Here is a 16,223-nt window from a genome sequence, read left to right as displayed (position 1 = left end):
TCCTCCCTTTTTTTTAGATTTCTTTTTTTCTTTTTTGGAAGTTATCCCATATGTTGTCAGAAAATCATCCTTGTGAATGTTTTGATATTTGATTCTGTATTACCTTATGGGGGTTTTATAAATTTCCTTTTCTTCTTAGGAGTATATGTCCATTGCAAGATAACTTAAAAAATAATTTCTATCTCTTTAAGAATTATCTATAGTTTTTGAGTGGTCTTAAAGGAGTAGTGAGATGTGGCTAGATGCTGTACAAACTTTAAAATAAGTAGTTCATTTAATTGATGTGGTCTGGCTAACCAGACTGCTGGGGTTGTTTTGCATATGTCCATGCATCTCTACTACAATGAAGTGTTGGTACTTGATTTTTTTTTTTTTTTTCCATTTTCTAGATGAGGACAATTGTGTTTCAGACAAGATTTGTGCCCTAGCTGTTATCAAGGATTTATATTTTTTTCTTCATCAAGACTAAATAAAACTTCTGGATCAACAAACCATTTTTGTCTAAATGATGAGTCTTCAAACACTGGCAGTGAAAGTTGTCACACATTTAAAGGTTTCTTATCTTGAATCCTCTCTGGTTTTACAGCCAAGGAGCTCTGTGATGATATTCTTGCTGCATTCCCATTTCTACCTCATCAGTCAGGATGATAATAATGAGGACAGGTCTGGGTGTAGAACAGGAAGGCTGCAGGCATTGCTAAGTTCTTTCTCAGATTGGGAGACTCTTGTGACCTCCCTGCAGTTGGCTGTAATAGGAAATTGCTTAAATCAATCTTAAACATGGTAGAGATCTTTGGCTGATGCCCTTACTCTTGCTCTCCCTTAGAATTCTCTGCATCACTTAATTGTACTTTAAGTTTTATATGTTAATTTGTAAGTCAAACAGAATGGAAATTCATCATTTCTCAAAGTAGCATAAGATCCAATGGGTTATACTGACAGAGTCACAGAATGGAAGGTTCAAAGGAAGTGCTGTAGATTTTCTAGTCAGTGTCACCAAGATCAACAAGAGCTGGTGGCTGAGAGCTGTTTCCTTTTAGATTTTGAATATTCCCAATTATGTATAATCTACAATGTTACTCAAGACATATTCCAGTGTTTGACTATTCTCGCAGAAAATGCTTTAACATTTATTTGATATCAAATAGAAATTTAGGTGTCTTTCTTAGCCTAGTAATTATTTCATCTGGAAAATGGAACCCTGATTAAGTTGTTCTTGACCTGAGACAAACTCAAACTTAGGGATGCAAATACCCTGGACTTTTCAGATTCCAATTTTTATTCATGTAATCAGCATATCAAAATTTACACTGCTTGGTTAAAAAGATCATGAATAGCTTGACTTGATATTAGAATACCTTTTGGAGAGAATCTCTAGTGAAAGAGCTGGCACAATCTTTTCCTTAGGTCTTACTTCTTGGGCTTTTTTGTCTCTTGATGACATGTTTGCACAAGTCACATTCATAGACAGGAGTTGCCAAATGTGTTGAAATTCAGCAGACAGTGGCTGAATTGCACAGATGTTCTCTGCCTCTGGCAGACCTAACACTGTTTTTTTTTGGAAAAGAGAAGGAAGGCTGGCCTTCCTTGCTGACTTAAGCCTGAGTTAAGATCTGTGTAAGTTATCTTGTGAGGGAACAGGATCATTCACACTATGCCTGTTTTTCTGAACTTGCTATACCTAGGATTGGGTCTCCAGACTTGATGGTTAAGTCAGTATAAACCTGTCCTAGTAGCTTCCCATTTTAAGATGTTTTCATTGTTTTGAGATTTGATTCTGTGTTTCCTGAAATAACAGTGCCTGAATTCGTATTAGACCTCAGCAGATGTGTATTCCTGGATATGCTTGAACTACTTGAGGAGCCTGGTGGGCTCAGCTGTTGTGAGTAGAAAGTGCTGTTGCATGAACACCAGCTTTTTTTTTTTTTAATGCGTCCTTTGATATGAAATTTACCATTAATTAATTTTTTTGTTTGTTTGTTTTTCAATGTTATGAATATTTTGACGATGACCTTCAGGTAAAAGAAGTTATGTTCTAATTTTAAATGGTTTGATAGTAATGTCTCCTAACATTGCTATCAATCAGCAGTAGGTTTGGATGTGATCCTTTGTTGAAAAATAGAGTTTCTAAACTATGCAGTACTGTGCAGAAAGTGTATTTACTTCTCAGCTAACTTCAGAGGAGGAATGAAGAATAATGGCTTCTGCTCTCATTAACTTTGTGTGAGTTGGAAGCCTTGTATCATTCCTGAAGCAACGGGTGTAGAATAAAATGTATTTGTGCATTGTATCTAGAGTTTCAGAAGGCTCTCAGCCTATCTACTTCCAATGGGACTGACTGTTTCTAATTAGCGTACAGTTGATTTATAATTTACTTGAGAACTGATCTAAGCTAAGAGCTTAGATCCAAGTTATCTTGAGGGCTTCTGCTTTCTTGTGGGCCTATGGCTAGAACTGAATTTACTTGAACAAAAAACAGCTGAAAGTATTTTAGCTGGGCTTATTTAATCTGAAGGAGACAACTTGTAGGGAGCAAAATAGCAGTCTTCTAGTAACTGTGAAAAAGTTATCAAGAAGATGGAACCGTGCTCATCACTGTGTTGAGATAAGAAGTAAAAATTGAAAGGAGGGAATAGGAGTGGATATGAGAAGTCAAGTGCTGGAACAAATCAGTTTCTCAGGGAGGCTGTGCTTTTTGTCCTTGAAGCCTCTACTAGATGTAGTCCTGACCAACTGGCCAGGTCTCATAACCAATCCTGCTTTGAGCAGGAAGTGGAGACCTCCTGGCATCCCATACTGTGAAGGTTTCCTCAGAACAAGGATGGAACAGTGAAAGAATAGACTACATAGGGCTTCTTTGGCTGTGTGTAGTTGATTACAGGGGAATTAGAAGCAAGTTACAGGGAAGGTACTAACTTGTCTGGAAAACAAATACAGACCTGCTTGTGAATTATAGCAGTTGCAGACAATTACAGTGCAAATAGTGTAATTAAGAACTTTTTTTTTTTAATCTTTCTTCCTCTCTCTCTCTTCATGATTGATAGTGGATTACAGTTACTGTGGCAAGAAAACTTGAGAGTGGCATTGAATGGACAGGTGGCATGGTGAGGCATCATTGAGTTGAGATGTCTATGTCTGGGAACTTGACATGCTATCTCCACAACTTCTTCTGCCTCTATCTCTGCCATTCAATTAATATCTCTGACTTTTCACACAGGATGAGTAAAAAACAGATATGTTTCAATTTCTGCAAAGATATCCCGTTCTCTAGAGCTCTTAACAAATGATTTTCCATAGGAACAATAATAATAATCACAGGTGTGCATTCATCATTTTTTAACTTTTTTCTTACCTTCACTGTTTGCTTCTCTGTGTAACCTGTTGTTTTTCTGGACCTACATTTTATCTATTGGTATCAAACTTTCTGGAAAGACTGCCTGCCTACCTGCCAGAGTCACCTTTTGTATACTTAACCTGATGCTTCTGAAAGCTGTAATATCTTTGAGTATATTCATGTATTTCTTCCATCATTTCACTTCAAAGTTATTTTTCTAGCACATTCTGTATTTAGAAGACTGAGCTCTGGAAACTTTAAACTGAAGTATTTAAAGCATTTTTTGTAATTTAGGTATTATGTGGACTTTGCTTGAATTTATCATGAAGATCTGAAGAATTTACTTGAGCCAGTCTGTCAGTTTGCCCAATATAAATGCTGGATTCAGTAATGCAAGCAAAAGTTGTATTTATTTCAACTGGGGCTCAGTTTTGCTGCATTGAAAGAATTATGTGATGTCATACCCTCACCCACTTATTTCTGGCCACTACCAGCAACTTTATAGCTCAAGGTACTGCAATATTAGAAGAGATTCTCCAGTACATTTTCTGTTTCTTGTGCCACTAACACTTCATCTCTTCTGAGCTCTCTTCCTCTCCTTGAGAAACGCAGATTTTTTCTAGCTCAGCTAGGAAATTGAAAGGGGGATGTATGGAACATTTCATCACTGTTTCTTTGATGCCATACCTTGAACTTAATGTCAGTTCTGGGAGAGCAGTTCAGTTGATTCAACTGAAATTTCTCTTCTCAAATTGTCCCAGGGGAAATGCTGTTCATACACAAGCTGAAGAGAGGTCTGTGCTGACATACAGAAAGAAAGTGTTTTTCTTTTTCTGCATGTTTTTACTCTGCAATAGCTGTAGTGCTGTAGTTCCTTTTCTTTTTTTTTTTTTTTTTTTGTCCTTCCTGTATCTGTGGTTACCTCAGGTTTCAATTTCCGGGGTCGTGTCTATCTCATGCCATGTCTGCATGTTGAGGACAGGTATTGCTCTTTCAGACAAAATACAGCTTGAGGCAAAGGTGAGGCCATGTGAAAAGATGGCAATGCCTGTATCAGAGAGCTATGAACTGTTTAAAGTAGGAATGTGTTTTCTAGACTGTGTGTGTGGCTCTGTATCAAAGATTGCAAACTCTTCAGAGCTGGCTGTATACCTGAAAGCTGTTGTGTTCAGAATAATGGTGGATGCATTCCAGATTCACGCCATGTCCTTTTCATTCATTTGTTATTTTTTTAACAGAACTATCTATTGCAGTCTTGAAAAAATCATTTCAGTAATGACTAGTTCACAGGATTTATTTGTAAGAAACTTTAGACAAATTCACTTTACTGAAAACGTCTTGTTTTATATAATGCTTAGCATACGTATATATATAAAAACACATATATAAAAATAAGTATAGCTGAAGGTTCTTTCTTGAAGTAGTACTTAGTATTGTAAGGGAAATGTCTTCCATTGTTGCCTACAAAAACTTAGAAATACTTTATAATTTGGCTCAGGCAATTAGAGATGGACACATTTTTGGTAGAGAAAGCTCTGCTTTAGGAGGAGCTACAGTGACACAGATAGAATAATTAAAAGAAGAAACTACAAAATACTGAATTCATGAATGGCCAGTTGCTTAATTGACTCATGTCCCCTCAATTCACTTAGCGTTCAAAGAATGAATGTTTTAATTTTTGAAAGGCAAAGTGAAAATGTAGGTTAAAATACTAATTCTAAGTGTCAAGCTCAGTTGGTAGAAGTCATGAATGTACTTCTATGAGTGCTTGATTAATTCATGCATATGACTTATTACCAGCATTTAATTTTAATGTCTGTGCAGCAGCACATGCATCCTTTGTTAATAGTATGTGTACGCAGTTGTGTGGACCATGTGAACTGCAGGCGCTAGTAGAAACTGGTTATCTAAATATGGAAAGTTACATACTAACACAAGTATCTGACCCATGAAGTATACTTTTAAAGTGATGCTGAGTGTATCTTTGTAAGACTGTTTCATTTTTGAATTTTTTTTTTCTTTTAAACCTTGTGGAATGTCTTGGCAAATAAGTATTGATTTAAGTAATTTAACTAATGTAGGGATAAAATAAATAACAGTCCATACTGTGCAGTCTGGTGGCCAGGAATGCCTTAGAAGTAGTGTATTGAGAAGTACTGTGCATTGCAAACTAGGACTTGTGATAAGGTTCTTAGGAGGAAGCACTTTTTTTCAGTATGCTGCTTTGCTTGAATGGCAGGTGGCATGTGTGTTGCATTCCTTAAAAATAAAAACCTGTTTGGAGTTTGAATTGTTGAATGATGTGACTGTGTGCTACTCCAGGGCTGTCACTTAAAAAGAATAATCTGCACTATATGTTAAATAAATAATTAAATAATCATGGAAACGGAACACATTTGTCTTTGTGAGGGGATTGTTCTGTTGCTTATGGTTATACTGCAGGGGACTTATTACCTCAAGCTAAACAGGTTTGACACTGGTCAGCATATTCCATCAGAAATCACGTAGGCAAATGGGTATTTTCAAATCCCAGCTGCAGTTTTTCTTTTGTACTATTTTATGTATCTGACGTACAACTGATTTTATTTTTTTAAATTTAACTACGGTGTATTTTATAGTGGTGGACAAAACTAAAAATACGATCAAACTTGTAATGCTGAATTTAAGTTGGGACTTCATGATTTTCTGCCTTTCATTTGATCAGAGTTTCTGCAACAGCTTTGTTGCTTTTGTTGTTGAAATAGTTCATAAGGGTCTGTAGATACATTCTCTCATTACTTAACTAAGTGCATGCACTTGATACATGTTCCTTTGAACAGTATTTCATGGTCAAAAAATGTGTGTGTGTTCACGTCATTATACCAAGAGGAACAAAGAGTTGGAGAAAGATTGAAGTTACTCTGCTGGCTCTGTATTTTTAGTTTTCTCGTTGGTTATGCAGGATACAATCCTGACTTAATGGTTGATTCACACTACAGAAATTCAAAATAATCTTTCATAAAATGAAATAGGTAATACAGTCTGTTGGGGAAACCAGAAAATGTAATTAGTCCATGGTAAATTTACTGCTGGACCATGTCTCCGCTAATGGACCAGCATTACACAGCCTTTAAGATCAGCTTGTTACAGCACAGTGATCTGCTCAAAGTGTATGCACTGTATTGTTGAAGCTCTTCAGTTGTAATTTAACACAACCTTTTCTTTTTATTTCAAAAGGCGCCTAAACAGAAATAACCTCCAGTTGCTTTCTGAGCTGCTCTTTCTGGGGACGCCGAAGTTATACAGGCTGTAAGTAGGCACGATCCGGTAATTGTTATTCTGGAAAACATGGTGTTGTTTTGTTATTCTGTCTTGCATTGGGTTTTTGTCTTCTGGCTCAAACCGGGCCAAAATACATTTATTAACACTGATCTTGTAAGTACTTTGATCACTTAGCAGGAATTTTTTTTAGAACCTAGGTTAGAAACTGATGCTTGTATGAGACTAAATACTGTTTCGTCCTGTTCCTGTTTCTGTTAAGAACTCTTGTTGAGCTCTGGCTTTTTTTCCTCCTGTTAGGTCTGGGTGGGTGTGTATTTTTTATTTCTTTGCTTGCTTCCTCTGTTAAAATAGCTATATGACTGTGGAGATCATGGCCCAGCAATATAGCGCTGTACAGCACTTTGTCTTTGTTATGTTCTGGTTTTATGGCTCTTCACACTTTACCAGAAAAATCAGCATTGACAAATGGTAGCCTGTGGAGATCTGTCCCGTGTCCCTCAGAAAGAAAACAAAGATCACAACATAAACTGAAGATAGAGAAAGCTATGAAATGCTTTACAATAAATACAAATGATAGCAAATTGGATAAGTTTTTTTGGTTTGATTATTTTTTTTGGTTTGATAATCTCTTACTCGTAGCAGATTTTTTCAAGTATTTTGAGCCACTGGCTCTATTTTAAGAACCTATTCGTTTATGCTGCAGTATCAACATGGAATTAAGTTCAGATAGTAATTTCTGCATTTATCCATACAATCACTTTTTGTGACAAAATACATTACGAAGCAACATTATGTTTTAAGATGAGGTATGAAAGGGATACATGACATGCTTAAATAGGCTTTGAAAAGATGGTAGAAGTTTAGTCCTATTTTAGTTGAATATATGTATTCAACACTTTTATTTAGGGTTCAGGTGAGACTTCTGTTGAAATCATTGTTTTTGAGTTTCATCCTTTATGTGCTTGGAAAAAATATGTGTAGGTGGAGGAAGGCAGAATTCTTCTGATTTGTTTTCACTTTAGTATATGAAAATGTTCCTGAGAACAAATAATATAATGAAGCTTTTATTTTTTAGGAGTTGATTTCTGTTCTCATATTGCAAAATAATAGTTCTTTTTCCCCCTATTCTGGTAATTTGAAATGGTAAACTGAAAATGATGCTATTATTGGTATAAACATTTACTTCTGTGTATTTTTGTTTCTTTTGTTTGCTTTGGATGCATGTTTTCTTTCTTGAACTTCCCTGTAGATGCACTGAGTTGTTAAATTACTAGACCAGAAAGCTCCTGAAGGCTTTTGTTCTGACAAACAAAAACATTTTTTTCTCTGCTATTATATTATAATATATTCATGTGTGGTTTTATATATATTAACAGTTCAGTTTCTTCTATGATTTCCATCAGCAATCACGGAGATATTACTTTCATCAGGAAGGAAAATGAAAGGGATTTATGATCATTTTATTATTCCATCTATAGTGCAAAGGTTGTTATCTAAATTTGTATAAAATAGAAATGAGCCATAATTTGCAGGAGAAAAAAAAAATGGATGCACGCTTCAGGCAAAATCATACTTGAATATATTTAACTCAGAATTGTATATTTGATAAAAGCTCGTCTTAAATCTGTAATATCTTTTGACAAAGCACACAACTGCTCATAGTGTATATGGTGGAAAGTAAGAGATCACTGTCTTCACAGTATTAAATTTCTTCTGCCTAAGGGTTATTGTTGATCAGACCATGAAAGTGAATGTCTGGTTATAATGTATTCATGTTTAAAAGAAAATAAGAATGATACTAAAAATCTGCGGTTGCTTAAACTAAATCTGTAATTAAAAAATGTCTAACAAAAGGATTGACAGTAGTTAAATGTTTACTTGGTCAACTTTGAGATTATGTGTAGTTTGACCATTCTGAATAGTATAAAGTCTTTTTTTTTTTCTGCATCTGTTGTTTTAAGCGCTTATGCATATTTATATCCAAATTAATATATCTTGAAGGAGAATTAAAAGTTCTCTAAACATGATCAATAAAATGTATAATAGACTTTGGGTTTAGTATTTATTTTTGGCATTTAACAGCTAATCAAACATTGTGTGCACTGCATGTTTTCAGCATACTATTGAGCTTCTGTGAATAATAATTACCATTTGACCCTTGGCTGTAAATGAGATGCCAGGTGAAGAAGCACATATGCTTGTTGTGTAGCCTAAATGCAATATAAAAGAAAGAGGGTACACTGTATATGAATTATGATTAGACACAGTTGGTTGCCGCCAGCGGCCGGCTATGCTTTCCCTTTGCTGTCTGCTCCAATTTCTCTTTGGACGGGTTGAGAGAGCACTGCATGTTCAGGTCAAGATGTTTGCCTAGAAATAGTAGTACAGTTGCAGCTGTGTTTGCTGGAGCAAGAGACTAGTTTAAATAGCATTACCATTTATCCAGTCCATTAACAGAACTCTGTAAAATAATACCAACTCTGCATAAACTACAGGACAGTGTAATAAAATTACAAGCACTTGTTGACAGATGGGAAGTGTAAGTAAAGGAAAGCGATAGGTTGAGAGTTTAAAAGAGACAGTGCATTATTTCCCATGTCTGGAGACTCTATTTTCAAAGGTAATTAGATGAATTATTTTTCAGGTTATTTTCTTTCAGATTTATCAGCCTTCTGAGAAATCTCTTGGAACAGGTTAAAATGGATAATTTAGTCAAAGCAGAAACTGATTCTCCCATTAAGAGTTATCTGCAGAGGTGTTTTGACACATACATTTCAATAGGAAGTAGTATGCTAAAAATAGTCTGACTAGTGCTGAAGGGTATATTAATCTTACCTTGCAAGATCTCTTTCAAAGAAAAACGTACATGACCCTCTGTTTTGACGCGATAGTGTTAAAATATAGGTGCTGTTGTAAATCCCATGGGGTAATATAAGTCCTGCTGCAACAAGTACTTTTCCCGCAAGCACAGGATGTGTTGTTTCCAGTGACCCATGTGCCTGCTCGCAGTGACTCACCCAGCATCCATGAGGGTGCTTTAATGCAGGGAGCTGGATAGGGCTTAGCTGAGGCAAATGGATTTTGACTGCTTTCTTTGGCTGGTTAGAGCACAGCTCATTGATTGCTGTTTGCTGCAGGATACCGAGGACCAGACCCAATGCTTTTGGAGAATTAGGTTTTAAAAGATACCTTTCTAAATCAGTGGCATGTAAAGGGTATTGGATTCTAGACACAAAGCCTGTCCCTTTTAGTTTTCATTTCTTGCACTTGGAAGGAGGTGAAGTTCACTTACTGACCAGTATTTTTGGTATGAATTGGGCAACACTGGCTTTGAAAGAAGCCGTCTTTCTTGTTGACATGGTCTGATTTTGCATGTTAGAAAGGAAAGATGTCTAATACGATGTACTTGAAAAGAAACATGTTGTGAATGAGAAATTTCTCCTCTGACGAAAAAATAAACACTTGGTTCTGAGATGTCTGTTGGTGACTTGAAGGCAAAACAAAAATCAAATAGTTAATAATTAAAGAAAAAACATAAACATTAAAAAAGGAAAAAATAAAAACTTTTAAAAATAATCATAGGCCAGAACAGCAGCAGCAAGAACAACAACAACAAACCACACTGCATGGGGGGCCCTTGCAAAAATTCCTCCTGAATTAATTTCTGCCAGCTATGATTAAAGTGTGTGGTACTAGATGTGTCAGACACCATAGTCTCTGCTTCATTTTACTCTTGGCCTCTCTGGCCCCTGCCACAATAAATCCCACAATGGCTGGGCAGGAATTGCAGGTTACAGTTGCCAGGGTTACCGTTGTCCGGCCGGGCCGCCATCATCACTCATCCGCTCGCTGCCCTGCGCGCTCCTGTCGTGGGGAGAAGGAAAGTTCTGCTGTTTTTCCAGCTGCTGTAGGTGAACCTGTGATTTGCATCATTTCCTGTCATACCTTTTCATTTTTTATTTTTCTTATGGTGAAGGTAAAAAGCAATCAGAGATAGGAATGGAAAATAAAGGAAAAAAGTGGTGATATATATGAGATGCTAAAGCAGTGAGTTTCAAAGTATTTTAAGATGCTGGCTTCGTTTTTAAGGTAGCTGTATTTGGGGCTTAATTTATTTGTCATATCCCGTCCCTTTTAATGGGATAAGCATAACAAGAGAGGCTGCAGCTGTAATTTTGTAGATAAGGTATTTATCTTCAATTTGAATGCCTTAATTAGTGAAGAAATCTCTCATTAGGAAATGCTTGTTATCATGCCTCTGAAATCTGCCTGCAACTGCAGACAGGTAGCTCTGGGTGTTAAAAATCCAGGGAGGAGCAAGGGGGTGTTTCCCCTTTCCTGACAGCACTATTGGTAAGTCTCTCTTCTTCTGCAGGCAGATTGGTAGGTGAGCTGCTGTTGAATCAGGGTAATGGGAGAGCTTTCCTTCTGCTCTGTGCTGCGGTATTACTGTGCTTTGCCTTATTGCAGAAGTGTGCTTGTTGCCTAACAAAAGATTTACTGGGACAAGATATGTTTTTTTTCATTTCTCTATTAATTGAAATTGTTGTTAGAACCTTCCTGGTAGTGTTTTCGTTTCTCCTGTTGGTTTCAGTTTTTATGGTTTGCTATGAAGTGTTCTAGCAGTCTCCATGTAATCTTTCATTAGTTTTTTTTCTTTTAATGAAGACTTACTGCATATAGTATACGTATAAAATGAGTGTGCAGTTTTGGCTTTGTGATATTGTAAACTAGTAATTAAAAGGAAATCTTTAACACACAAGACTAATTACTATTTCTTGCAATGCAGACACATCATTTTCAAATTTGCTAATGGAGCGTATTGTCACTAATTTAAAGTTGTGCTCCCCTAGTCTAGAATGTTTTCAGAATGAGTTTGGTACCCTGTGCTGCAATTCCATTGTCAGTTCTGTGAGATTTATTTTTGCTTTTATTACAATCTATGGTTAAAAACGGAACTACTTAAGAATACAAGAATTGGTAGATGGTTAAACTACCAATGTTGAAGTTTGTTACCTGTACAGAGGAGCTCAGTAATTAAGAGTGGGTTACCTGTCATGCTAGGTTTGTTATACCTCTTCTCTGGCATTCATTTCTGGCATGGAATATCTAGGAGAAAAATTTCTGGAAGATTTTGTGAAGACCATTTTTCTTGTTTGCTTTTTTTTTTGCTTTTCTGTCACCTGCTCATTTTTTAATGTAGAGAGAAAAGTAAATCAGGAGCTAGATAATTTTATGCAGCTTACCTTGTGTGTGCATCTTTCCTCTCATCTCTATCAATCTCTACCTTTGATTCTCATTCTCTGCTATAGCATTTCAAAACTGAAAATCCGATCACTCTTTACAATGCAGTGACCAAAACAAATACCATTACTGCTTTGCTTCAGATACAAGCCATTTTTATGTGTGGTAAGAGATGACAAGATGACTATATGGAGATCTTAGAAGCACTGAAAAAAACAGTGCATCAGGTGGTTTATTTGTCAAGCACAGAAACAAGAACATATATATGCATTTCATGAGCAATTTGCAGTAGTTATATCCTAGCAACGGCAAACATTCAGCCTTAGCTTTAGTTGAGTGGAAGTGTTGGAGGAACCAGAATGAACTTTTGAAATGTAATCATGGTGGGGAGCAGGGAGGAAGGAGAAACAACAAGTAAAATGCATTATCGCTATGTTCGACCATTATTAATTAGAGTTCAAATATAAATCCTCGTACCCTTTGGTACTTCAGAGTCTTTTAATCTGTGTGCTTTTCATGAGCTGTGCTATCTTTTGTATTTTTACAGCACTGCTGCATAGGAGTAAAAAAAAATAGTGTACCAAATGCACCGAATTAAATATCACTGCTTGATGTAATATGATATTTTTAAAAATTGGAAAAAAAATAACTCATGAGTTGGGTCTCTCAATATCATTATTTGTTTTTGATTGTGTGATAATTGGATGGTATGTTTAAATTGCAGTTCAGTTTGTCTTTCTTTACTTATAAAAGGACATTTTTTTTTTCTTAATAGCAGCTTTTTGTTTGCAATGGGATAAAATGGCAAATTGCTTGAGATTTTGGGGCTGTAAGCTAACTCTGCAGCTAAGCAGATCGTTAAATCCTTACATGATCTGCAATACTGAAGCTGTAGTTTAGTATTTGCACTGTATGTTTGTTTGCGCTTCTAACTATTGGCTTTCATTACAGTAAACATTTCCAAATTGTTTATAATTTCTTTTAACCTTAATGTGGAAGTCATGTTAAACATCAAGCAAACAGAATTATAGCTTACTGTGATTCTTCTGAACCAACAAATAATCTGTGGTATTCAAAGTCTTTTATGCTGTTAGTTGTTGATATTTAAATGCTAATCACATTAAAAAATGATTATTCAGGCCATAGCACTTTTAAAATAACATGACAGTATTCAAAATGATTAAGAAATCTACTTCGGTAGCTATGTTCAGGTCATCTTGACCTCCTTGGCTCTGAGTGTAAATAATTACCCTCCATTTTTTGTTGATATGATAGTTATTAAATTGGAGAATTGAATAATAGTGGTGTTTGTTTTTTTTTTAATATGTGAAAATGCAAGTAACAAATTTGAGATCACCTGTAACTGTGTTACAATCAGGGTAAGTCTGTAAGATTTTCCTGGAGGTTCCTTGACAGGTTTGGTGAATTGTGACATCAGAAATCTTTTAGGCAGGAGTTAAGTAGGAAACTAAGAATCAGTGACGGAAGTAATGAGAACTAAAAAGGCATGTCAGGGGAAATGCCATTATAATGTGGTGCAGAAACATGGTGTGAAATGTTACGTATGAACAGGACATCTGTAAGTCTCAACTTGAACAGAGTGGACATTTAAGTGAGCTGTGTCTTCTTGGTTAAAAATAAAAATAAAAAATAAAAAAAATGGAGAAAGGAATAAATCAGGCCAACGAAAAATGTGAAAGTATAGAGACTTGTCCCTATGATGGCGAGTTTCTTCTGCGAATGGAAGATAAAAGCCTGAAGTAACTGAATAGCTGAGGAAAGTCCAAAGAAAGGTTGATTGCTTCCCCTCCAACAGTTCCAATTGATTGAAAAAAGCCTAATTTAAAGTTCTGTTTGTTCTGTGTCTAAAACCATCAGAAATTTCTTTTAGAACTGGAGGAATGCTCTGGAAGAGAAAGAATCCAAGGATAAAAAGTCATTGCAGGCCAACAATTGTTCCTAATCCTCACAAAATGCTGGAGAAATTAAATTTATTCTTTATTGCTCAAAGTGTTACCTAGGTCACTGGGCGATGGGAAAATTGAACTGGAAGTCGAGTAGGCACAATCTTTGTTTTGTGTCTAGATGCTTAACCTTAGACATGACAAGGCATCTTAGTGTGTTGTGGGAACTTGGTTCAGAGTATTAACACTAGGACGTTTATTACCCTGGATTTATAATAGGCTAGGCTGTCAGTAGATGAAAATGTTGTGTTTACATTTCAGTGTTAAATGATCATTTAATTAACACCTAAGGAGAGAAGGAAAAAAAAAAAAAAAAAACTTGTGAAATTCTTAGCGGCTTTTATTGTTGGTTTCCTTGGAGGTTTTAATATCCAAGATACGGTGCAGTTGCTTCTATAAGTAAAGCCAGAAAAGACATTTATGAATGTAGTCAAGAAGGACAGACAGTTTAACCCCTGTTGACCCTTCATCCCGAATGTTGATTTATATAGCGTTTAAATGCATTGAATGTGTTTTAAAGCTTCTCTAAAGTTACTTGCTTAGGAAAAAAATATATCTTGTTTGAATGCTTTTAAAGCATTTCCTGAATTACACATTCTTGTAAAAAGGCATTGAGAATTCATGTTTTTCATTCAAAAGAAATAAGAAAAATTCTTGTTGATACATTCTATATATTTTTAATAGTTAAAAAAAAAAAAAAGCTCAGGATCGTTGTTGTACAAGGATTGCCTGTATGCGCAATAATAATATGTGAGCTTTTTTTAAGAAAAAAATGTTTGAAACAGACAGTATATCATGCATTGGTTGTAGCAGCTACTGTCTGAATTCTTTAAAAGAATTTGGGAATTGGCAAGGAAAGCAACATTACTACAAAAATGCATACCCACTTGAGGCAGTGGAGGTTTACTTTCATATGTTCCATTGTATCAAAGTCAAGGCTATCTGAAAGCTTTAATTTGCTCTTGGTCCTTAATAATGCTTTTTGTTGTAATGCTGATCTACAAATGCTTTTTGCAATAGCGTTGCCCTACAAAGCATATTTGAATACTTTTTTTCATCCCAGAGCTAAAGCTAAATGAAATGTTCTTGGTTAAAGAGCAGCTGCTCTTCCATTGATGTATTTTTATAAGCACTGTAGTAAAAAAGTGAAATTACAAAATTACAGCCACATTGAGATGTTTTTGGAATTCTTTGTTAGAGGTGTATTTTTTAATCTGTCTTTGCTTAAGAAGGAAAATCCCTACTTTAAAGCATGTCAATAGATTAATAATGAAAACACAGCACAGCTTAACTCAATTATTGACAACAATTTCTTGGTATACTTTTTGTTTTTACTGATGATCATATCCTTTACAAGTATCAATAAGTGAGTTAGAAAGAACTTAGGAATCTGCTGATACAGTAAAATGTTTCTTTTCTCCATACAAATGACATAAAACACTTGATGAGATGTTACAGCTGCAGCACAAGTTCTATTTGCCAGTGAGATTTCAACATTTTCCAAACTTACCCCAATATATTTATTAAATTGAAGTCTAATATTCAGTTCTAGGCTTGTCAGAAGTATTTGCATTTGCTTTTCTTGTAAGTTCTTGGCTGTTTTCAGTTAAAGCAGAGTAATGATGTTCATTGATGACATCTTTCAGTGCTTTTAGTTGAAATTTGTTTGTCCCTCTGAGTTGGGATATCAGATGGAGGAATACTTGGGATAAAAAGGAGGCTTACCATGCACCACACTTACATTACCTTCTTTTCACAGTGCAGTTCTGGTAGAGAATTTTAGATTCTTTGAAGTGGTGAATAAGTACATGTGTAGTAAGATACAGATGTTTAGCTGAAGCCACAGTACACTGTTATGAGATGCAGAGGATCCTGTGGGTAGGCCACATCAACTCTCTAAGCAGCAATTACAGGGACCCTCCTTATGGTAAGGAGAAACGCAAATAAACAAAGTGCAGCATTTAAAAGAGGAGAGCTGAAGGGAGGGCTGTAACAAGGAAGAGCTAAGCCTGTTGTCTTGATCTTAAGGTAAGAGTCCTGGGGCCTCAACTAGCAGTATTTGGGAAAGGTCGCTCTTGAATACAGAGTGGGGTTTAGTCTCTCCTGCAGGTACTTGAGGGGCTGCTAGCGGCTGTTCAGGCTCACCTCGCAGGGAATAAAGCTGAGATTTGCTGAGCCCTTTTCATCACTACAGCCAGGCCCAGGTGCAGACCCTTCCTGGCTCAAGAGTATTTACAGGACCATGCTCTGAATGCTTCTTAGGGTAATGCATACAAGAGACAAAATCCTTACCTCTTTGTTTTTGTTTCCCCCTCTATTCAGACAGTTCAGTGACATTTTTGTTCTGTTGTGCTGTGAATGTCTAATTCACACTGTTGTACAGAAGGGCTATGTGCACTTTGTAAGGTAACACTTTGTAG

At 35.9% G+C, this 16,223-nt stretch overlaps 1 protein-coding gene across 1 annotated transcript in view; it reads left to right on the top strand.

Annotated features, from left to right (window-relative positions):
• The window catches only part of SLIT2 (slit guidance ligand 2), a 246,227-nt gene that overhangs the window by 11,352 nt on the left and 218,652 nt on the right, over positions 1–16,223 (top strand). Inside the window, exon 3 of the mRNA XM_019614936.2 lies at positions 6,551–6,622. Within this exon, the coding sequence (XP_019470481.1) occupies positions 6,551–6,622 (72 nt within the window). The remainder of the gene's footprint in view (positions 1–6,550; positions 6,623–16,223) is intronic.

The sequence above is a fragment of the Meleagris gallopavo genome, chromosome 4, assembly GCF_000146605.3.
Source record: "Meleagris gallopavo isolate NT-WF06-2002-E0010 breed Aviagen turkey brand Nicholas breeding stock chromosome 4, Turkey_5.1, whole genome shotgun sequence".
NCBI classification, from domain to species: Eukaryota; Metazoa; Chordata; class Aves; order Galliformes; family Phasianidae; genus Meleagris; species Meleagris gallopavo.
Note: the sequence above shows the minus strand (reverse complement) of the source record. Positions and strands in the feature narration are given on the sequence as shown.